The 21,496-nt window shown below is 61.5% G+C and overlaps 1 protein-coding gene across 5 annotated transcripts in view; it reads left to right on the forward strand.

Moving 5' to 3' along the window:
- Window positions 1-20,874, forward strand: part of CYTH1 (cytohesin 1) — a 40,190-nt gene extending 19,316 nt beyond the window's left edge. For 2 of the 5 annotated variants that reach the window (XM_034789851.1, XM_034789850.1), the window contains exons 2-13: window positions 7,240-7,322; window positions 9,478-9,542; window positions 10,633-10,699; window positions 11,255-11,373; window positions 12,102-12,182; window positions 12,407-12,519; window positions 12,865-13,013; window positions 13,123-13,235; window positions 17,448-17,526; window positions 17,938-18,009; window positions 18,590-18,744; window positions 19,047-20,874. In XM_034789851.1, the coding sequence (XP_034645742.1) occupies window positions 7,240-7,322; window positions 9,478-9,542; window positions 10,633-10,699; window positions 11,255-11,373; window positions 12,102-12,182; window positions 12,407-12,519; window positions 12,865-13,013; window positions 13,123-13,235; window positions 17,448-17,526; window positions 17,938-18,009; window positions 18,590-18,744; window positions 19,047-19,125 (1,175 nt within the window). In that variant the 3' untranslated portion in view covers window positions 19,126-20,874. Of the gene's footprint in view, window positions 1-4,466; window positions 4,526-6,446; window positions 6,776-7,239; window positions 7,323-9,477; window positions 9,543-10,632; window positions 10,700-11,254; window positions 11,374-12,101; window positions 12,183-12,406; window positions 12,520-12,864; window positions 13,014-13,122; window positions 13,236-17,447; window positions 17,527-17,937; window positions 18,010-18,589; window positions 18,745-19,046 lie in introns of those variants that run through there. The other 3 variants (XM_034789852.1, XM_034789853.1, XM_034789849.1) reach the window with 3 other exon arrangements.
- The last annotated feature ends 622 nt before the right edge of the window (window positions 20,875-21,496 follow it).

Consider the following 21,496-nt stretch of genomic DNA (forward strand, 5'->3'; position numbering starts at 1 on the left):
CGGGGCTCCGCACCCCACCTGTGCACGACTCCACGTGGGAGTGGCACCGCAAAGCGACACAAGGGGTCGTGAGCACTAGAAGACTCAGTGCTGGCTGGTGGCAGCCAAGGGGCGGGGGAGACCCGCTTTCCTATAATGTGCTAAGCCCTGGGCAGGGCGGCTTTGAGAATAGAGGTGAGGAAGGACGGTTGTGTGGCTACAGCCAAGCTAGGGTGCCTGGCCCTTGACATAACCGCAGTCCTGAGCCCTGGTGTGCTGTGTTCTGGGGGTTTCTTTGCCACCCATCACCGTGGTATCGGAGCACCTTGCACGTGAAGTGGGTAGCACAGACAGCCGTGCTTTCTGCAGGTCCTGTCTCGTGTCTCTTTGGGGGAGGAGCTTTGGGTTCGAACGGTTATTCATAGATTCTAGGACTGGAAGGGACCTCGAGAGGTCATAGAGTCCAGTCCCCTGCCCGCATGGCAGGACCAAATACTGTCTAGACCATCCCTGATAGACATTTATCTAACCTACTCTTAAATATCTCCAGAGATGGAGATTCCACAACCTCCCTAGGCAATTTATTCCAGTGTTTAACCACCCTGACAGTTAGGAACTTTTTCCTAATGTCCAACCTAGACCTCCCTTGCTGCAGTTTAAACCCATTGCTTCTTGTTCTATCCTTAGAGGCTAAGGTGAACAAGTTTTCTCCCTCCCCATTATGACACCCTTTTAAATACCTGAAAACTGCTATCATGTCCCCTCTTAGTCTTCTCTTTTCCAAACTAAACAAACCCAATTCTTTCAGCCTTCCTTCATAGGTCATGTTCTCAAGACCTTTAATCATTCTTGTTGCTCTTCTCTGGACCCTTTCCAATTTCTCCACATCTTTTTTAAAATGCGGTGCCCAGAACTGGACACAATACTCCAGCTGAGGCCTAACCAGCACAGAGTAGAGCGGAAGAATGACTTCTCGTGTCTTGCTCACAACACACCTGTTAATACATCCCAGAATCATTTGCTTTTTTTGCAACAGCATCACACTGTTGACTCAGATTTAGCTTGTGGTCCACTATAACCCCTAGATCCCTTTCTGCCGTACTCCTTCCTAGACAGTCTCTTCCCATTCTGTATGTGTGAAACTGATTTTTTCTTCCTAAGTGGAGCACTTTGCATTTGTCTTTGTTAAACTTCATCCTGTTTACCTCAGACCATTTCTCCATTTCCTCTGTTCGGGGTGTGGGGTGTCATGGCAATGCCAGTGTCCGTGTCACTGATGTGTGGGAAGCTGTGGCTGTAATCTACAGGAAGGGCTGATCGGGTCTGTAGCTGAGCTAAGAAGTCACTGTGACCACATTCAGCATCCTTGGGGGCGGGGGTCTGGTGATGCCAACTCAGGTGACGTTATTGCAAGTCTCATGGTGTTTGGTGGTGGCCTTAACGCTCCAATTCCAGCTCTGTGATTAGGTGAGAGCCTCTGCTTTATTTTGGATCAATGTTTCTAGCTGTTTGTGGAGAAGCTCGAAAGCATGACCTGAGTGCGCCCAGAAACCTCAGACCACGGGGCAGAGAACTGCCCCCCACTTCCTAAAAATGCCACATGCTTTTTAAGACAGTCTTCTAACTTTGAGGGCCTGCCTGGGGATTTTTACATCCCTGGGGCTGGTAATGTGCGGAATCGATCCAGTCAAATGTGGAGGGATCAGACCAAAAGCTGGTGGCACTGACCTTTAGAAGGGGGAGTTCCAGGAAAGGGGAAGCTAGTCAAAAAGGCCCCATCATCAGAAGTGAGGAAATTTCCATGCTGAGTCTGGAGAGGTGAAGTGACTGGAGCTGCCCGAGTGGCGTGTCTGGCCCAATGGAAAGAGGAAGCCGTGTAGTCAAAGCACCAGGCTTAAAGGGCCTGGGACAGGAGAGTCCTGCAGCCAACGGGGGCTGGTCCTTCAGAAAGCAGAAGTCCAGTCCTAGGGATGGCACTAGAAAGTCCCTAGGCCATGATGGAGAACATCCCATAGAAATTAGGACAGCAAAGAAGGATTTGAGAGTAAACTGTAAAAGGAAGAAGAACAAATAATTCTTTAAATATGTCAGCAGCAGAAAGCCTGCAGGAAATTTGACTGCCAGGGACTAAAGGGAGGAGGGTAAGGACATTGCAGAGACACTTAGTGATTTCTTTGTATTGGTCTTCATCATAGAGGATGCTGGGGAGAGAGACCTGCTCTTCTCTGGTGATCTGGGCAAGGCTGTCTTTGTGTTCTGTTTGTACTGTGCCTAGCACAACAGGTCCTGATCTGTGACTGGTGCCTCTAGGCACCCCACAGTATAAATAATTATAATAATAAAGCCAGAGATGACAAAAGAGGAGGTGCTACTAACAGGTATCCAATTCTTTCTGTAGACTAGCTGCTAATTTTAATGACATTGCCTGACTTCGAGGCCTGAAGTAATAGAAATGGGATGAAATTTAATAGTGCAAGGTCATGCACTTAGCAGAAGTTCTTATTAGTATCTCTGTGCCAGGGGCTCATTAGTTGGTAATGACAGGCGGCAAGACCTGGGTGTGCTGATCTATCACAGGGGGCCTATGAGCTGCCGATGTGTTGTGGCTGTGAGAAAGGTAAATGCGATCCTAGGATGTATGCGCTCAGTATTTCCAGTACAGATAGGGAAGGATTAATGCCATTGTACAAGGCACTGGCAAGATCTCACCTTCAATACCGTGTGCACTTCTGGTCCCTCCACCTCCAGAAAGCTGAATTCAGACTGGAGCAGGTGCAGAGAAGGTCTCCTAGGATGAGCGGGGGAGTGGAGAGCCGAGCTGACCAGAGGAGACTAAAGGAGCCTGGCTTGTTCAGCCTAGCCAAGTGAAGGCTCAGAGGGGATCGGATTGCTCTCTCTAAACACGTTGGGGGTAAACCCCAGGGAGAGCGAGACGCTGTTGATGCTAAAGGACAATGCTGGCACCAGAACAAATGGGGACAAACTGTCCACGAATACTTTTAGGCTAGAAAGTAGAAGACGGTTTCTAGCCGATAGAGGAGGGAGGTTCTGGAACAGCCTCCTAATAGTAGTACTGGGGGCAAACAGCCTAAGTAGGGGAATATGGCCTGGGTTACATTTAAGAACAATTAGCTGGCACACACTAATTGGATTGAAAGATGGCCACAGGTCTCAAAATGGGGACTCTCCATTGAGCCGGCATGTTCCTAGTGAGGACCCACAGGGCTCAGTACGTGGTCCCACTGACCTGAAAGAGATCCCCAAATCCCCATGGATAGTTTACAGATGACACAAACCTTGGGGGAGTGGTAAATAACGAAGAAGACAGGTCTCTGATTCAGAGCAATCTGGATCACTTGGTAAGCTCGGTGTGAGTAAACAATATGCATTTCAATATGGCTAAATGTAAATGTATGCCTCTAGGAACAAAGGAGGTAGGCCATGCTGACAGGGATGGGAAGCAGTGACTGAAAAAGACTAGGGGGCTGTGGTGGATAATCCACTGAACGTGAGCTCCCAGTGTGCCGCTATAGCCAAAGGACTAATGCGATCCTGGGATGCATAAACGGGACTCTCGGGTAGGAGCCGAGAGGCGATTTTAGCTCTGTCTTTGGCACTGGACTAAGGAGTACGTTTTTACCAGGGAGGGTAATTAACGATTGGAACAGTTTACAAGTGTTATGGTGGAGTCTCCCTCACTGGCCATTCTTTCCATCAGGATGGGATGTTTCTCGAACAGCTCTGCTCTAGGCATTGTTTGGGGCAGGTCTCTGGCCCGTGTTAGCAGGAGGTCAGACTAGATGGTCACAATGGTCCCACCGGCACTCGGAATCTATGGAGCTATGTGACAGCAGGGGCTGGACTTGACCCTACAGAATTGGAGAGTTGTAAATGTTTGGGGTATTTTTCAAGCTGCTAGGGAACGGCAGGCCAGTAACCGAGAAACACGGTTGAAACGATGGCTACCACTCGAATGCCATGGGGAACACATGCAGCTGTTACAGCAATAGGGCAACTCTACAAGAAAACGGTGCCTCTGAATCCCCTGGAATTGTAAAGAGACAATGTGGAGACAAGGGCCGGGAGAGAGGAATGGCCCAGAGGAGTTCAAGGGGGGTTTGCTGCTCACTGCTGGGGACAGGAGCAGTCAGTCCCTGCAGTAGGACGGCAAGGAGCTGGCGGCCGAGGAGTGCTGCCCGGGCACGGGGTGAGCGGACAGCTGTTTGCTGGGCGGTGCCCGCAGCGGGAGGCGGGCGGAGGCTTTGCCCTGTCCCGGGCATGTGCAATGGTGCAAGGGGGGTTGTGGCCGCCCCACTGCGGCCCCCGGGCTGGCTCCTGCGGGGGCCGCCCCTGTCCGAGCGCACCCCGGGGGGCAGGTCCCAGCCCGGCTGGGGCGGCGGAGGGGGACGGGGAGAGGGAGCCGGGCTCGGGCTCCGGCCCCGGCCAGCCGGGGGTTAACGCTGGGCCGGGCGGGGCTCGCACCGGTGGGGAGGGGCCGGGGAGGCCGCTGCCGCGGGAGCCGGGGCCGATGGGATGGTGCGGGCCGGTGAGCGGGGGCGGCCCGGGATCGGGACCGGGGGGGGGGCTGCCCCACGCCGCGCTCCGGGCCGGGGGGGGTCCCGGCGTGGCCGCTCCGCCCTTGGGGTCCCTGGCCGGGCACAGCCCGTCGCTGCGCGGGGGCGGGACGCGCTCTGATGGGGGCTGGGCTGGTGGCAGGGGCGTTTACACGGAGTTCGGGTCCTGGGGGGGGGGGGGCGCTGAGGGGCTCCCCCTGTACCGCCCCCCTCCTATTCTCGGTCCTGGGCCCTGCCCCGGTGCGGCTGGACGGGGCTGAGCGGGGCCCCCTGGCCCTGCCTCGCTGCCTAGAGCCCGATCCCGGCGGGTTGGGGTACGGGGGGCCCCAGGGTTGGCCTGGCACTTGCAATGGGGCAGGGGCGCTGTAGGCTACCCCCACCCAGAACAGCCTGTGGGTGGGGGGCGCTCAAACAGCAGCACCTGTCAGCGGCGCCCCGTGAGCTGCAGGGACACGGCAGCCTGCCAGGCGCTCCCCCAGCCCGGGCAGAGGGTGAGGGGCCATAGGAATGGGAGTGGGGCCCTTGGGGGGGCACATCGCCAGAGCCGGGCTGGCCATGACCCACTGGGATGGCCGCTGGGCATGCAGCTCCTTGGATCCTGCAGGTGGTTTTCCCTGAGCTCTGGACGGGCTACCTGGCAAGGGGAGAGGAGCTGGGATGTGGGTGGGGGGCGGCTGGTGCAGAGATAGTGAGATACCAGCATCCCCTGGGGAGACTCCCTGGGCAGGAAGGACACATTGGAGGGGGGGTCTTCGCACAGCCCTCCCCTCTCTGTAGAGGGATCTGCTCTGAATGAGCTGGGCACTGGCACACTCATCCCACAAGTGGGGAGAGGCCCAGCCAGTCGTAATGCATGCGATTTGCTGGCTGAAATGGTAGCTTCCTGCAGGACTTGCCTGGTGCTCCCTCTTCAGGAGGGACAATGCTAGGGAACCTTGTCTGCGGGCTAGGACAGGAATGGGAACCAGGACACCTGGGTTCTATTCTCAGCGCTGCTACTGACTTGTGAGGCCTTGGACAGGGTCACTTCCCTCTCCGTGACTCAGTTTCCCAGACTGTGTGAGGGATAGTGGGGACTGAGATGGCACTGCCATGCTCCTTCTGCTCCACAAGTTGGGGGGAACTAAATGTGGGGGGACTGAAACGCAGCCTGGAGCCGAGGGCAGGGGAGATGGAGCAGGCAGCACCCAGGTGGGCCCCCTGCTCTTCAGGCAAGTTGTGCTGGATCTGTGCCGTGGGTGGCAGTGCTCTCCCTGGGCTGGGCTGCTGCTGGGAGCCCAATGGCTGGTGCCCTGAGCCGCCCTCGGGGGTTATTCCAGGTGTGAGAAATCCCTCCCCCACTCTGCTGCTGGGGGGCACAAGCGCCTGGGTCCCATGTCCCTGCGGCAGGAGGGCTGCACAAGGGAAGTCACTTGACTTCATGGCATTTGTTGCTCTTCCCATCCTCCCTGGGGTAGTGGTGGGCTGGCGCGTGACCCGGCCCCCAGGACAGGGCCCTGCCTCTCCCTCGAAGAGTTGTCTCCTTTGTATGCAGCATGGGCTCCTTTGGGCTCCTGCCCGCATGTTAAAAACTGCAAAGCAACACAACGCAGCTTCCCTTGTTGTTTGGTTTGTCTCTTCAGGCGGCACAATGGGCCCTTGTGTCAGGAGCGCTCTGCTCTCTGAGACAGCCCCTGGGCTGGGCTCCCAGTTAATCTCTGCCCAGGGCAGGATCCCTGGCCCCCCTTGGAGTGTGTGTGGAGGGGGAGGGACCTTCTGCAGTGCCTGCTTTCTGTCTAAAAAGGGTTGAGCCAGTTCCCTGGTCTTGGCCTCACGTGGCCCTGTTGATTGAGGGCGGGGGGGGGGGGGTTGGCCAGCTGGCCCTTTGCAGCCGCTCTCCCTGCGTTTACTTGGCTGGTGGCAGGCCCTGGGCAGAGCTCGCTGCTCCGTCCCAGGCTGCTGAATCAGCAGGAATCTGGCAGGGTCAAGCCAGGCGGGAGCCCCCCTCCGCCAGCGCTGGCTTGGTGGGAAGGAGTGTGGAATGTGAAGGACACTCGCGCTCCTGGGGTGGAGCTCCCAGCGTGCCCCGCCACCCTGCTGTCTGGGGCCTGGAAAGGGCAGGGATCCCAGGGGAAGGGGCCGTGGCCCATGGACGCAGATATTCCTGGCTGCAGGGCCCACCTAAGGGCCTGGATGAGCTGACATCCAGAGGACCCCTGCTCCTGCAGGCCCCTGTGAAAGGGGTGCTGTGTTCCCTTTGCTGGCTTGCCCGGGAACTGCCTTCTGGGTGCAGGGGGCTGTGGCCGGGAGGAGGAGGTTGAGTTTCTGGGTGGGTTGTGGGAGGCTCCTGAGGTGGGAGTAGCCCCCAGACGTGCCCTTTGGCTGAAGGCAGGTTTGAGGCCAGACCTGGCGTGCGGTGTTCACTCAGCTCTCCCCATGGTCCAGCACGGCTGTTCTCTGCCTGCAGGTGCCCGAGCAGGGCCCTGGGAAGGCCAGCAGCAAAGCCAGGTTCAGCCCCGGAAAAGGGGGCAGGCAGTGCAGACCCCAACCTGTAGTCAGGAGTCAGGCTGCTGGGGGCAGAGTGGGTGGTGGTAGCCCCTGGGGAGCGCTGCTTGCTAGGCAGGACTGGGGAGCTCCCCGCTTGGGCAGCGCAGGGCTCAGGAGGGTGCATGTGCCAGGCCTAACCCTCTCTCCTCTCCCCTCGCAGTCCCCAGCGACCTGACCCCAGAGGAGTGCCAGGAGCTGGAGAACATCCGTCGCCGCAAGCAGGAGCTGCTGGCCGACATACAGGTGAGGGGGCGGGAGGCCAAGGGGTGGAAGGTGCTGGAGAGGAGCCCAGCTCCGCTCAGACCTGGAATTATCCGCCGGTGCCCTTCCTTCTGAGATGCGCTGTGGGCCGGGCCAGGCCGGGCCAGAGCCTGGGACGCTTTCCCCATCGCCATGTCGAGCTTTGCGGCTGGCCTGGTATTCCTCTCCCCTTCCCGCCCCAGACGCTCTGCTCTCAGCAGCCCTTCTTCCTCAGCACCGTCGCCGCGGGAGAGGGACAGTGTCACGGCACATCAGTGTGCAGGGCGTTTCTCTGCACTGCTGCTGCCGGGGGCGGAGAGAAGTTGCTGAAGGGCCCAATTAGCCGTCGTAGCTCCCTGTGTGAGCATCACCTCGCTGTGGCCTTCCCCGTTCTCGCCCGGGCTTGTCAGGTCGCTGTGGCTTGTGGCCGTGATGGGGAGCTCCCCCCGGCCCCCCGAGACAGGGGAGGACGGGAGACTTGCGGCACTTGTCTCCTGGCTTCATTTCTCTCTCTCTCTCCCCCCCCCAATGCCCTCTGCTCCATGGACGCTATCCCATGCCCAGCTCTCACGCTGTGTGCTCAACGGGGCATGGCTCTGTTAGCTCATTGGCACCGGCCTCCCGTTGCCCAGCGCAAACCGGTGAGGGCCATGAGCGGAAGAAGTGAGGAGTCAGTGTCCCCTCCACCCCATCTCCAGAACAGCACCCTTGCTCTGGGGGTGTTCTCCCCGGGCACTGCAGCATGGTCACTGGCGCTCTCCTCTCAACCTGGGAGAAGGGCCCTGTCACCTGCCCCTCCAGCCTCAGCCCGGGGGCCCCTAGCCAGTGCCGTCAGGGAACGGATCATTCTCAAAGCCGGGCTGGCCGGCTGGGAGCAGCTCCCAGCTCACGTACCATCCCCCTCCCCTCCCCAGAGCAGCTCTTCCCCTGACGTTTCTGGGGCAGAGCACTGGAGCCAAAGGGAAGTAAGTCGAGGAGGCTGAAGCCGGGTGCTGGGGGCAGAGTGGAGCAGGCCAGGAGCCTGTCCTGGCTATGCCCCCCCCCCCATTGGCAGTGCACGGCGCTGTCTTTCCCAGAGATGTCCCCTTCTCCCTACAGCTGCCTGCTGGGGGCTGGGTGGGGGCCAGTCCTTAGGTTGGTTGCACTGATCTCATGGGGTGTCCTGGCACTGGGGGCTGCTGCTGCCCCCTCCCTGGCAGGGCCCCTCTCCCAGTCTGTTCTCCTCTCTTAAGGGATGCTAGGCTTTCGGGTTCCTTGCTTTTTCCTTATTTCACATTGGTGCCTTTTCTGATGACCTATGACCCCTCCCGAAGGCCCAGGTGCTGGCTGCGTCCTGTGGTGCAGCCAGGGGGCGATTGGGGGCTGCTGGGTCAGGCCAGGCCTTTGCCCCATGGAGTTCTGGTTGCTGGGTGGGGTGCTGGGGCCCATCTGGGACACTCGTCAATCATGTCAGTGATTAAGGCAGCGGAGTCTAATTACCGCCATATGCTGGGCATGAACTAAAAGGATTAGAGCGTAATTACGTTAACCTCTGGGCCTCTTCCTTCCTGTGGGAGCAGAGCGCCTTGGTGCTGCTTGGAGATTAGCGCCCGCAGTGCTGCCGGCTCCCCGTTCACTAGCTGAGCGCTGCCACGGGCTTGCTGGGTTGCAGCACTGCACCTCAGGGAGGGGGAGTTAGACGAGGGGCTCGCTGGGGTCTCCGGGCTGCTCTGGTCTTGGCACTCACCTCAGTTGGCCCTCTTTGGGGAGGGTCAAGGCTGCCCTTCTGTCTGGGCGGGTGCGGGGAGGTTCTTGACTTGGCTGGCACAGTTAACCTTGGGCTGTATCTGGCACGGTCTGTGTCCCTTGCCTGTCTGTCTGGGCTTGTCCTGGCAGAACAACGCAGAGCCTGGTTCCGGGTGCACCGCCCCAGGGAGTGCTGGCCTTAGGCTCGGAGCAGGGACCCAGGCTTCAGGGCTCCTGGGTCCTATTGCTGGCTGTGTGACCCTGGACAGGTCATTCCCCTCTCGAATTGGGCAATATCCCCACCCTGGGGCTTGGGAGGGTGGGTGAGTTATGGGGTGAGAGCTCCTGGATTGAGGGGGCTGGAGGGGCGCTGGGGGAGGTGGTGAGATTGTCCCTGTTCCCCCCTCACCACGTGTGTCTCGGTCTCTCTTAGCGGCTGAGAGATGAGATAGCAGAAGTGACCAATGAGATTGAGAACCTGGGATCCACGGAAGAGAGGTGAGTCCTGCCCGTGACCCGGCTGCTGAGCGAGAGGGGGAGCGGCCTCCAGCTGCCTGGCGCTGTGCACCCTGCCCCTGAGCCGCAGGCTGTTCTTGGGCCCAGTCCGTGCGGGGGGAGCAAGGCCCCAGGGGAGCCTGAGCACCGGCAGCCTTAGCTGTGCCCGGTGGGTGCAGGGACGAGCCGGGAGTTTCTCGGGCTCTCGGCCCAGCGTAACCCCAGCCTGGCTGCCGGCTGAGGGAGGGGTGTTGGCTAAGGAGGCCAAAGTCCCATGAGCGCCGGCGCAGGCTGGAATTCCCAGGCCGCATCTTATTCCTTAATACGGTAACGGGATCTCCGGTCTGATCCGCTGCTCCAAATGGCCCTGTTTTTCCCACTGCCCAGCCCCTCTGTCTGGCCTTGGAGACTGTCTGCCTTTGTTATTCTGAGCTGGTGCAGACGGTGCCAGCGCGGGATTAGGGAGCCCTGATGGCCAATGGAAACTGACTTGCAGCGTCACTTCCAATCACCCTCACGTCAGGGTTCCCCTCCCCCTGGAGTCACCCTGCGAAGCTGCAGCCTGCAGGGCCAGAGCTCCCAGGCCCCCAAGTCCCCATCCACCCCCAAGAGCAGAGTGCGGGGCCAGACGGGAGCAGTCACCTGGCACTTGGTCTGCACAAAGCCCCTTCTGGTCCCCGGGCTGTGTCTGCACTGGGCCCTCTGCCCCTCCATGCACCAGGCCCGGGGCAGGCCTGCAGTTCTTTGGGGCAGGGCCTGCCTCCTGGTTTTCCTGGCATGCCGTGGGATCCTTTAACAATGAGGGGCTGAGGGCTCTGAGAACCTCCCCCCAAAACAGCTCTTTAAATGGCCTGGTGCCCTGGGCTCTAGCTCGTGCCGCGTTCAGGGGCTGCAGCCTCCAGGCGCAGAGAGCAGGGGGTTCCTACTCCGCCCCGGTGGGGCTCACATGGGTCTCTCTGGGCTTGAGAAGAGGCCGCAGGCTGGCACAGGGAGTCTGCTCTGGCTGCCGAACGCTTGCCTCTCCAAGGCCGGGAGCCCCAGGCCGGGAGCCTGGCCACTCCCGGAGTTCAGAGCTGGCCTTTGTGCGTTCTAGGAAAACCATGCAGAGGAACAAGCAAGTGGCAATGGGCAGGAAGAAGTTCAACATGGACCCCAAAAAGGTAAGGGCAATGCCCCAGGGGCTGGGCTGCAGGCAGAGACGCAGAGCTGCAATCACAGCACCAGGGGAGGGTGGTGGTTCCTGCCCCGTTCAGCTTGGGGTCCAGGCATTGCAAACGCAGCCTCCCCGGGTCGCTGGGACACGTTCCAGGCCATGCTCCACATTGGGATTTGGGGGCACCACGTACTGGACAGAATGGAAGGGTCTGGGGATGGGGGACCCCATACACAGAAGGGACTTCTCACTGTTGCACTGCTTCTGTCTCCGGGGTCCCCTTCCCATCGCTCTTACCTAGGGCCCCAGTCCCATGGGGGCTGGAGCACTGCTGGATTCCCGGGCTCCCTTGGAAGGGTGGCTTCCTGGGTGATGGGACCCATGGCAGGGGGCAGCCTCCTGCACCCAGAGGGCTCCGGCCGGTTGCTCACAAGGGCTCCCTGTGCTGGGCTGGTGATGGGGATGCCAAGGAGCCTCCTGGCACGGGCTCGGCTGTGCCCCTCGAGGCAGTGCCCGGCAGTCCTGAGCTGGAGTCACAGGCCTTGTTCTTCCGCCTTCCCAGGGGATCCAGTTCCTGATTGAGAACGACCTGCTGAAGAACACCTGCGAGGACATCGCCCAGTTCCTCTACAAGGGGGAGGGGCTCAACAAGACGGCCATTGGCGACTACCTGGGCGAGAGGTACCAGCTGCTGGCCAGGGTGGTGGCATCTGTGGCCAGGGCACCAGCTGATCACTGCAGGGGGCAGGGAGGAATCTCCCCCCAGTGTCTGATGGGATGGGGCGACGAGGCTGGGCTAGGGCGCCAGGGATTGGCTGCTGCCAGAGCAAGGACAGGGGGCTGGCAGTTCCCATCTGCCCGCGGGTCCTGTGGCCGTGGCAGCAGTGGGAGGGGCGTGTGGTGGTTGCTGGAGCGGAGGGCATGCAGCGTGCAGGGGTGAAGGCAAAGGAGCCGCTAGCTACTGGCAGCGCCGGCATCCTGCTGGCATCCCCTAGCGCTGCACAGAGGTGGCAGGGCCCCGCTCCAGACCCCGCCTGCACCATGCACGGTCGGGGGGGCGGAGGAGACGGTGCAGCTACCAGGCCCCTGAAATAAGCAGCTGGTGCCAGTGCCCATAACCTGTCCCCTGGCTTGGTGCTGGGCTCCAGGCCCGGCAGGCATGGGCAGCCCTCAAGACTTATGGGAGACCCAAATGTGTAACCTAGGCCTGGGGGTGGGGCTGTACCTGTTCTCCTCCTTGCTCACTCTGTCTAGGGCTGGGCCAGGGCTGCCCCCGAGGGGTGAGGGTGCTACTGCAGCCCACGACCCTGGGGAGGACTGAGAGTCTGGGGCAGGGTGGGGCAGAGTGCGATCTGAGGGTGTGGTGCAGCCATGACTCGGGCCCCTGGGCTCTGCCTTTGTCCCGGCAGAGACGAGTTTAACATCCAGGTCCTGCACGCCTTCGTGGAGCTGCACGAATTCACTGACCTCAACCTGGTGCAAGCACTGCGGTGAGTGTGCGCGCGGGGGCTGAGCCATCACCTCGGGCACCTGTCTCCCCATCCCCGTGCGCATGGGTGAGCCCTGGCTGGGTGCCCCGGGCTGGTCTGGTGGGGATTGTCCCCTGCCCTTGTGGGGTGTCAGCCCGAGATGGGGGAGGAAGGACTCCGAGGCCATGCGCCCCATTCCTGGGGAGACCGCTCCCTGCACAGCTGATACCCACCCCGTCCCACAGGCAGTTCCTGTGGAGTTTCCGCCTGCCGGGCGAGGCGCAGAAGATCGATCGGATGATGGAGGCGTTTGCCCAGCGGTACTGTCAATGCAATCCCGGCGTCTTTCAGTCCACAGGTAACAGCACTCCCCACAGGGCAGGGCACTCTGACGGACGGTCCTCAGGCCGCACCAGAGTCCCTCGTTGCCAGGCCAACTCCAAACCCAGAGGTCCCCGGAGAGAGCAGAAGAGGTCTGCCTGATCGCTGGCTCTGACCCCGCCCCCCCATGCTGCTGGGGATGGGGTCTGCGCTGCCCTGGGGGCCCGGGGTGGGAGTGGAGGCTGGGTTTGGGCTGCAGGCCCGGTGTGGCCGCGTCTGCCAGGAATGAGCCTGGGGACTGCTCCCAGCCTGGCCTCTCTGCCCTTCACCGTGTGCCTGGCCTGCCCAGGGCCCAGCTGACCCACTTCTCTGTGCCCTGCAGACACCTGCTACGTCCTCTCCTTCGCCATCATCATGCTGAACACCAGCCTGCACAACCCCAACGTCAAGGACAAGCCCACGGTAGAGCGCTTCATTGCCATGAACCGCGGCATCAACGACGGGGGCGACCTGCCGGAGGAGCTGCTCAGGGTGAGGCAGGCCGGGGGGTACTGCCTTGGCTGGCACCTGGGGCTGGGGCTCATTGGCCCCGGGGAGCTGCGCCCTGGATTTGACCCTCGTGTGCTTCTCTCTGTGCCAGAATCTCTACGAGAGCATAAAGAACGAGCCCTTCAAAATCCCCGAGGACGACGGCAACGACCTCACCCACACCTTCTTCAACCCCGACCGCGAGGGCTGGCTGCTGAAACTCGGTGAGTGCTTCGCCCCCGGGAGCCGAGCATGCCCGCAGGAATGTGCCTGCAGCCTCTTGAGCCCCTGCTCAGGGGCACTAGCGACGGGCAGCCAGCTCTGCGGCTCAGCTGCCGGGAAAGCTGCATGTCCTGGCCCCAGCTCTGCAGCCTCCCCAAGGCACTTTCCCCGGTAATGGAGCCCCAGTCGGCCCCACCTTGCCCTCGGTGGCACTGTGCAGCACTGCTGGCCTTCAGCAAGGCTGGCCGGGTCTCCCCCGGAATCCAGCCTCACTTTCTGGTGACCGTGTGGGACGGGATGGGGCGATCCTGCGGGATGTGGTGCTGGCAGGCAGGGGAGGTCCCGTGGTCGGTAGTGCTGGGAGGAAGGGGAAGGGAAAGTCCTGGGGGCTGCAGTGCTGGGGGAGAGTTTCCCATGGTGCCGGCAGTGTGGGAGGGATAGGGGACGGTCCCGGGGGCTGTGGTGCTCGGGGAGGGCTGGGAAGTCCCGGGGGCAGCGGTGCTGGGAGGGAGGGGAAGTTCTGGGGACTGCAGTGCTGGGGGGAAGGGATGGGGAGGTTCCTGGGGGCTGCGGTCCTGAGAGGGAGGGCTGCGGAGGTCCGGCGGGCTGCAGTACTGGCAGGGAGGGGCTGGTTGGGGGCTGGTGACGGCGCCCAGCATCTTGGCTACATCCTGCTGGAGTGCCTCCCGCCACACTCACTCAGAAGGCGAACTGCGAGCTGCCCCAGGCTGTGTGCATCTCCTCCAAGCCACAGCCTGGTTCCTGGCACATCCTCCCCAGAGCATCATCACCTTGCACATCCTGGCTCCACATGCAGGCAACATGCATGGCATCCCCGCGCCCCGGCTGTAGCTCCCCACGGCACCAACAGCCCCTCCCCAGCTGCGTGACCGTCCCGGCTCATGGGTTTCTTCGTTTCAGTAGCTATGTTGGGGTTTTCTTGTCTGTGCCCCGGTCAGGAGCTGGGGCTGCAGAGACCCGACAGGCCCTGGCAGGAGCTGACTCCATCTGGAGGCTTTTCCCTGGGGCTCTTGCTGTGGTTCGGACTCTACCCTCTAACATCTCTCTGCCTTGTTGCCAGCCCCGTCGGTAGCAGGAGAGGGCCTGCCACGCACACAGACGTGCCTAGAGCAGGGGTGCCCAACCTGCCCTTGGGCCCGCACAAGCCTGGGCTGGGCGTTGACAGGGATCCCCTCCCACTCTCCAGGGTTCAGGGGATCCTTCGTTCCCCAGCCTGTCGCGATGGGATGGGGGAAGGGCCACGTCCCCACATGGGCTCTCCATAGACAGCAGCAGAGTACCTCGGCCACAAGCCCTGGCATTGGTATCCTGTCCCAGACACTGAGCTCAGGCCATCTACCCCCGTCTGTCTGAGCTCGAAACCCACTGGCCTCCAGCCGCTGGGTGGCTCTGCAGCAAACCACTGCAGGACAGGTAAAGGGCCCTGCCTGCCGAGCGACTCACTGGGTGAATGGGCCCCAAACAAGCCCCTGTCTAGGCCCAGCAGTCCCACGCGCCGGCTGTTTGCAGCTGGGGTGCTGCCTGCAGCTCTGCCCACGCAGGGCCGTGAACCAGCAGAGCTCCCAGGGCGCGAGTCAGGCGCCTGCTGGCCGTGCCGGGCATGGGCCTGGCTGCAGGTACCACTCCTATTTGCCAGGCCAGCACACAGCCGCCCGGTCCCCTGTGGCCAGCTCCATGGCACCTGTCCCCACTGCTCTAGCAGCTGATGGCCGCGGCAGTGCCCCCTCCTGGCCAACACGACGTGCAGCACTGGCTGCACCAGGGCGAGGGCGGGGTTAATTTCTTTGTTTTAATTTTCTTTTCTCCCTCATTTGTATGTTTCCATGATTTTGGCTCTTCCTTTCCTTGCCCCAAACTCCAGGAGGTACGTACCCCCACTCCCTCCCGCAACCCCCTCCCTCGCTCTGCTCTGGCTGCTGGGGTGTGGCAAAGTGCTTCCTCCATTTCTTTTCTTTTGGGTGGAATTGCTGGTGATCGTCTCATTGCTGCCGCTGCTGCTGCTAACCGACCGCAGTCCCTGGGGAACTCGCCCCCACGCTCTGCATCCTGGGCTGAGGGCAGGGAGTCTTCCGCTTCGGGCCCTGCGTGACCCCTGGCAGCCCCTCTCCCCGCTTGGCTGGGCTGTGGCAGTGGCCTTCCATAACTCAAACCCAGTCAGTCCCTCCCGAGTCTGCAGGTCTGAGCCCAGCCCCAGCTCTGGGCCATGGTCCTGGGGACTCCACAGCCCCCGGGTGGAGCCCAGCCTCTCTGCGCTCACATGCCAGCTCCCATTTGAGGGACGTGTCGGGAGATGTTCGGGGTGGCTCAGCGCATCCGGCAGCGTGTGAGGGGGCAGCTGCTGCAGCCCTGTGTCCACACCTCTTGCACTGGTGGTCGCGAGGCCTCAAGGGCCAGGTGGCCTGGCTTTGGGGTGCTCTTGTCCTCAGAGCCAGTGCAGTGCCCCCCGCTGCGAGTGGCAAAGGGAGGTCGTTTCCAGGGCTCTAGTTGCAGCTGGGAAATTGAATCCTCCTTTTCCTGGACCAGCCATGCGGATTGCGGGGAGCCAGGGGAGCAGCCCTCAGCCTGCTGCCAGCAGGGCTCAGGACCCCTGGCGCGTGTTGGGGGGGCCCATGAGTTCCCTGGGGACTGTCCCAGGTGCTGACTGGAACTGTCTGCTTGTGTTGTTTCTGCTGAGAGTCCAGGTCTCTGTGCAGGGCTGGGCAGCGTCTGCTCCTGGGGGTCCCTGTCTGTGAGCAGAGCTTCCTCCTCCACTCCTCCCAGAATCAGCACCTGCTTCCCCGGGCTGGTGGAGAGCCGGGTAGCTTTGCTATTGCTGCCCAGTGCTGACCAAGGGGGACCCAACACCCACGATCAGTCCAGGAGTCCTCGCCGCGCAGGGCATGGGGATCCCAACGTGAGAGGCTGGGCCAGGCCTCCATCCCCAGGAGTCCCAGCAGTGTTTGGGGCCCCGGGTGCTCTGCGTCTCTGTGCAGACATGGCAGTTGTGGACCCGTTCCTCACCCACTGGCTCCTAGGCAGAGGCAGCCGCCCTACTCCTTGCCTCTACCCTCATCTCCTCACCAAGCCAGTGACGTCCGAGGCCCTGGCTCGACCCTGGCAGGTGAAGTCTTCTCAGCTCCCCTTAAAGCCCCGGATTTCCCGGACCAGAAGCCCAGGCTGGCCACTGGGCTGGGCCCAGCAGTGACTTTGCTCTCTATTTTTTATCTAATCTAAACAGCCCTTGGCAGAAGCATCGAGCCTCTCCAAAAGACTGGCTGGCTTGTTGTGGGATGTGATCCAGGGCCTTTCCCCCTGGGGTGCTGGGTCCAATCCAGCCCCCGTCAGCAGGGAGCACCAGCTCTTGGTGGGCAGAAGGGAGTGGTGTGCAGTTCCTATCAGGGCACCTGTCTGTCACAAAGCACCCCAGGCTGGCCCCGCTGGCCCCCTCACCTTGGAGGCTGAGCTCCATCTCACCCCACTCCAGGGCACCTTGGCAGGGGCAGCTTGCCCTGTTGCTGCCAGGGCATTTGCTCTCCAGGCCGTCGGCACCTTCCCCCTGGCCCACAATGGGTCATTCCTGCCCTGACTAAAGGGGGCTGGGTCCCCGGGGAGATGAGGTTGGGGTGGGCAGCCTGACTCAGGAGTGTGGGTTCCCCTGGGCCTGGCTCTCCTGACATGTCGTCTGACCCTGGGTTCGGGGATGGAGCTGTGCGGAGCCGCACATTTCGTTTCAGGGCGAGTTTCCTATTTCGAAACTTCTGGAGTGAAACAGCCACAAACCCAAATTCCAGAAACCCTGGGCTGACACATTGCGACGGGCCTGAAAACCCCAGAAATGGGGCCAGCGTGGGCCGCTCTGTGTCCGTGCCGTACAGAAACAAGTTCCCAGTGCGGCGCGTCTCCGAACCGTCTGGCTGTCAGATCAGCCCTTGCCCCCAGCTCCAGCTCCTCGATTCGCTTCTCACTGCCGCTCGCGTCCGGCCACCGTGGCTTTGTGCTGCCTGTTCTGCTACGCTGGCCCCATGCAGTCACCGAGCGGGGCTGGCTCACGCTGCTTGTGCCCTGGCTCCACGCTCTGCGAGACGCTTGTTTGTTCTGTCTGTTCTCGTCCGTGGGCTCTAGCTCTGCCATAGTCTAGATGTGCTCGTGAGCCGGCCCCCCACCCCGGGGGCTTGGGGGTGGGTGTTGTGTCAACCGCGCCTCTCTTTACTTGGCAGGGGGCAGGGTGAAGACGTGGAAGAGACGCTGGTTCATTCTGACCGACAACTGCCTTTACTACTTCGAGTACACGACGGTGAGTGCCCCCCTCCCCTCCACCTGCGCAGGGTCATGGAGCTCAGCTGATGCTGGGAGAGGCTGCGAGTGCCAGGCCCGAGCTGGGTGTGGTTAGCAGGAATGTTCCTAGCCCTGGGGCCATGGGAGACAATGGGGCTCCACTTAGCTGCCCTGGGCTGCTCCACTCTAGCAGTAGGTGGCTGCACCCCCAGAATTGAGGGGCTCCCTTTTAGTGGCACAGGGCGGGGGAATTTTTATATGGCTGGCTAAGGCTGTGGGGCAGCCAACTTCCTCCCCTCACAGCCCTGCTCCTGGGGGGCAGCCAGTGGCTGGCCAGGGCTGGAGCCGCGCCCTTGGAGCAGATCTGGATGTCAGTGGGCCCCCACAGCTCTGTGGCTAACGTCTTCCCTCTCTGCTTGGCTTCCTGCAGGATAAGGAGCCGCGTGGCATCATCCCCTTGGAGAACCTGAGCATCCGCGAGGTGGAGGACTCCAAAAAGCCCGTGAGTCTCTGCATGGCCCCTGCCCGTGGTGGGAGGGGGAATTTCCAGCTGGGAAGTTTCTCCTTACTTGGCTGTGTGCATTTCTCCAGCAGAAGCCCTTGGGGGATGTAGTGTGAATGTCGGCCTGGGCCCAGCCGGGCAAGGAGAGAGCCTGGGGCTGCAGCATTCTCCCCTCATGACCAGGCACCTGGGGCGGGGGCTGTTAGTGGGGGCAGTTGGCTTCAGGGCAGCATTGGTGTCGCTCATTCAGACCTGCTCACTGATTTGGCTCCAGATGCCCAATCCTTCCCTGGCGGAGGATGGGCCATCCGTCCGTGCCCCCCCTCCGCCCCCCCGTCTCCAGCACTCAGCTCTGGGGCAGGCTCTGGACTGGGCAGCTGCAATATAGTGATTGCAGTAGAAGCATTTCTTGTTGCACACTTAGTAGTTCGCCCAAGGGGGTGACGTTCCCAGGCTGTAACTGGACGGGACTCCCAGGGCCTGCCCCTCCCCAGGCACGGCCCCAGGACCCCTGATCGGCAGGGGCAGGTCCCATGTGCCTGGCTGGAGGCTGCTGCTAAAGGGTCTCCTTCCTTCTCAGAACTGCTTTGAGCTTTACATCCCGGACAACAAAGACCAAGTGATCAAGGCCTGTAAGACGGAGGCAGACGGGCGGGTGGTGGAGGGGAACCACACGGTGTATCGCATCTCGGCCCCCACCCCCGAGGAGAAGGAAGAGTGGATGAAGTGCATCAAGTGAGTGTTACTGCCTCGCCCCCGTGGCAGGGGGGTACCGCCTGGGCACTGGGCCAGGTTCTCTGAGCTGCCCCTGCAGAGGGAGGGTGCTGCACTGGCCGGGCCGTGGTACCCGGGTGACCTGCATACATTCTCCCAAGACCTGCCCAAGGTTCCCCAGAGTCTGGGGCAGAGCCTAGATCTCCTGGATCCTGGTCAGTTCCTTTGCTGCCAGAGCACACTTCCCCACTGGGGACAGGAATGACCTGGGATTTCCCTGGTCTCTTGGGTCTCCCATTTACACGTCCTTTCTCCCTGCCCAGGGCAGCGATCAGCAGGGACCCCTTCTATGAGATGCTGGCGGCGAGGAAGAAGAAAGTGTCCTCCATGAAGAGACATTAGCGGCCTGGGCCAGCTGAGCGAGGTCAGCGTTCCCAGGCAGCGAGAGGCTCCCCTCCCCTGGAGATGGAGAGAGCAGGTTGCCAGGCAAGGGCCTCTCCTGCAGCCCAGCCCAGCCTGAATTCCCAGGGACTAGCTTCAGCTTTTGCAATTTCTTTACCATTGGGGGGTGGGCAGGAGTTTGGGGGGGGCTGGGAGGGTCCTAGGGCCACAGTGATGAGCCTGCAGCTACGGTCGTCATCGGCACAGCAGCCTCCTTGCGAGATGAGCAGGAGTTTGGGGCTGGCAGCTCCCTTCTGGGCTCCCTTCCCAGGGAGCCGTCTTCAGGCCCTAGCCCAGGTCCGGATGGCCTGGGGGAGAGGGCCAGAGCCGTCTGCGAGTGAGACACTTCACCTGCAAGGAGCTCAAGGAGGATTTGTCAGCGATGCCCCAGCTGGAGCCCCTGAGGCCGGCAGCATGTGATCTCTGGGGGGGGGGGGGGGATGGGTATGGGGGCAAAGGCACCTGTCAGCCTTGGGCAGCCTGCGTGGGGAGGGGCAGGGCAGATGTGATGGGAGCTCTGGGAGCCCTGCCCAAGCCTGGGGCTGCCTCCGGCTCGACTGCTGTCTGCCCATGTGTACTATACCCCTGCCTCTGCTAATTCCCCTGGGGGAGGAAGCTGCGGGGGCCATGGGCTGAGCTGGGCACTTGTTTGGAAGCACTTCGGGCGTGTTCTGTCTGTCATTGCTCAGTTGGTGCTGGGCCGTTCAGCAGCAGGCGTTTCGCTTGGGAGGGGGGTGGAATCGCTGAGTGGGGAGGGAGGAGGCACTTGGGTGTGAGCACGACGTGAGCCAAGGGGAGCCCATGTGCCTTGCCCACCCACCTACCCTCGTTCTAGAGGGCACCGGTCTGACCTGGGCTCCTTGGAGAGTCCAATGAGTTCTGGGACGCACGGGGCAGCTGGGCTCGTTAGAGATGGGAGCAGACGGGCACAGAGGTTCTGGGAAGGGGAGGCCAAGGGTCCAAAAACCATCATGGCGCCCTTATGTAGCCATAGCTTCCACAGGTGCCCAGTGCCACGCAGCAGTGCCAAGCTGCCAGCAGGCAGCCTCCTGCTCCGGCCTATTCCTGGAGCTGGCACCACTGGGCCTCGTGGGCTACGAGCGGAGCTCAGGGAGCAGCCGAAGGGCTCAGCGACATCCCAGGCACACTGGAGCAGCAGGGCTGGGTTTGCCCAGGTGTCATGAGAGGGGATGCACAGCTTCCTGCAGAGGGAACTCCCCAGCCTCCAGGCAGGGAGGGGTTGGGCTGGTGAGGGTGTCCCAGGTCCTGCTGCTAGTGCAAGCTGGGGTTCGGGAATGAGGGGGCTGTGAAACCCATGGGAAGGGAGATGAGTGGCCTGGAACCTGCCTGGAAGACAGCTGCTCCCAGGGGCTGAAGGAGAGGCTAGTCTGGGGCACAGGGTTCCTCTGGCAGCTGCCCAAGGTCCAGCAGCCTGGTCCCCCAGCCGGCGCGGCCCCCTGCCCTAATGCACTGGGTCTGGAGAGAGGCCCCACAGCAGTATTAGTCTATTTATCAGAGGTGTACATAGTCTGTATAGTTTTCTCCTTTCAGGTTATTTTGTATTTGTTGAAGTTCTGTGCAGAGGCCTCTCTGGCAGGGCGGGCAGCATTTCAGGGTTTTTTAGTCTGATTCTAACTCTTTGGTTTTTTGCCACGGCCTTGTAAACTAGCGCTGAGGGTCTGCAGCAAATAAACGTCAAACCTCCGCTCAGCCTCCTGCTCGTGTCTCGCCTGCTCTCTCCGTTCTCAGCTGCGTGGGGGGCTCACACCACAACCTCTGCTCGCACGGGAGAGCATCTCCCTGCCCCTAGTGCTCAGGGCAGGGGCCCATCTGCCCCCGTGTTGGGGGATCTCTGGCCTCACAGGGCCCCGTGGGAGCTCTCGGCACTGTGTCATGAGCCGCGCACCCCTCCATTCTGGCCTAGGCAGGGCTGTTGGCAGGATTCGGCCTGGGGGAGGGGTGGCGTTAGCCCTGCTGTGCTGCTGTCCTGCCCCACGGCTCAGTCCATGGGTAGGGTTTGGCTGGGAAGGGAAAACGGCCAAGCCCCACAGGCAGGAAGCAACATTGCAAAGTTAAACAAGTGAAGCACCAGGCTCAAGGTGTGAGCTATGAACGCAGCGGAAGCCAGCAGGTTCCACCTCCTACTCCTGCCTGGCTGCAGCGACAGGGTCGTCAGCCACCCCCCATAGGGTCCTGGGGAGCTGCCAAGGGCCTCGGCCCTCTCCAGTTATCTGGGCCGTCAGTGGTTCCAGCCCTGCGGCTTTGGTGGCTGTGATGGGCACGGGCCCCAGGCCCCCTCAGTTAAACCTGCCCCGTAGAGTCTAGGGCTCGA

This window comes from Trachemys scripta, chromosome 14, assembly GCF_013100865.1.
Source record: "Trachemys scripta elegans isolate TJP31775 chromosome 14, CAS_Tse_1.0, whole genome shotgun sequence".
NCBI lineage: Eukaryota > Metazoa > Chordata > Testudines > Emydidae > Trachemys > Trachemys scripta.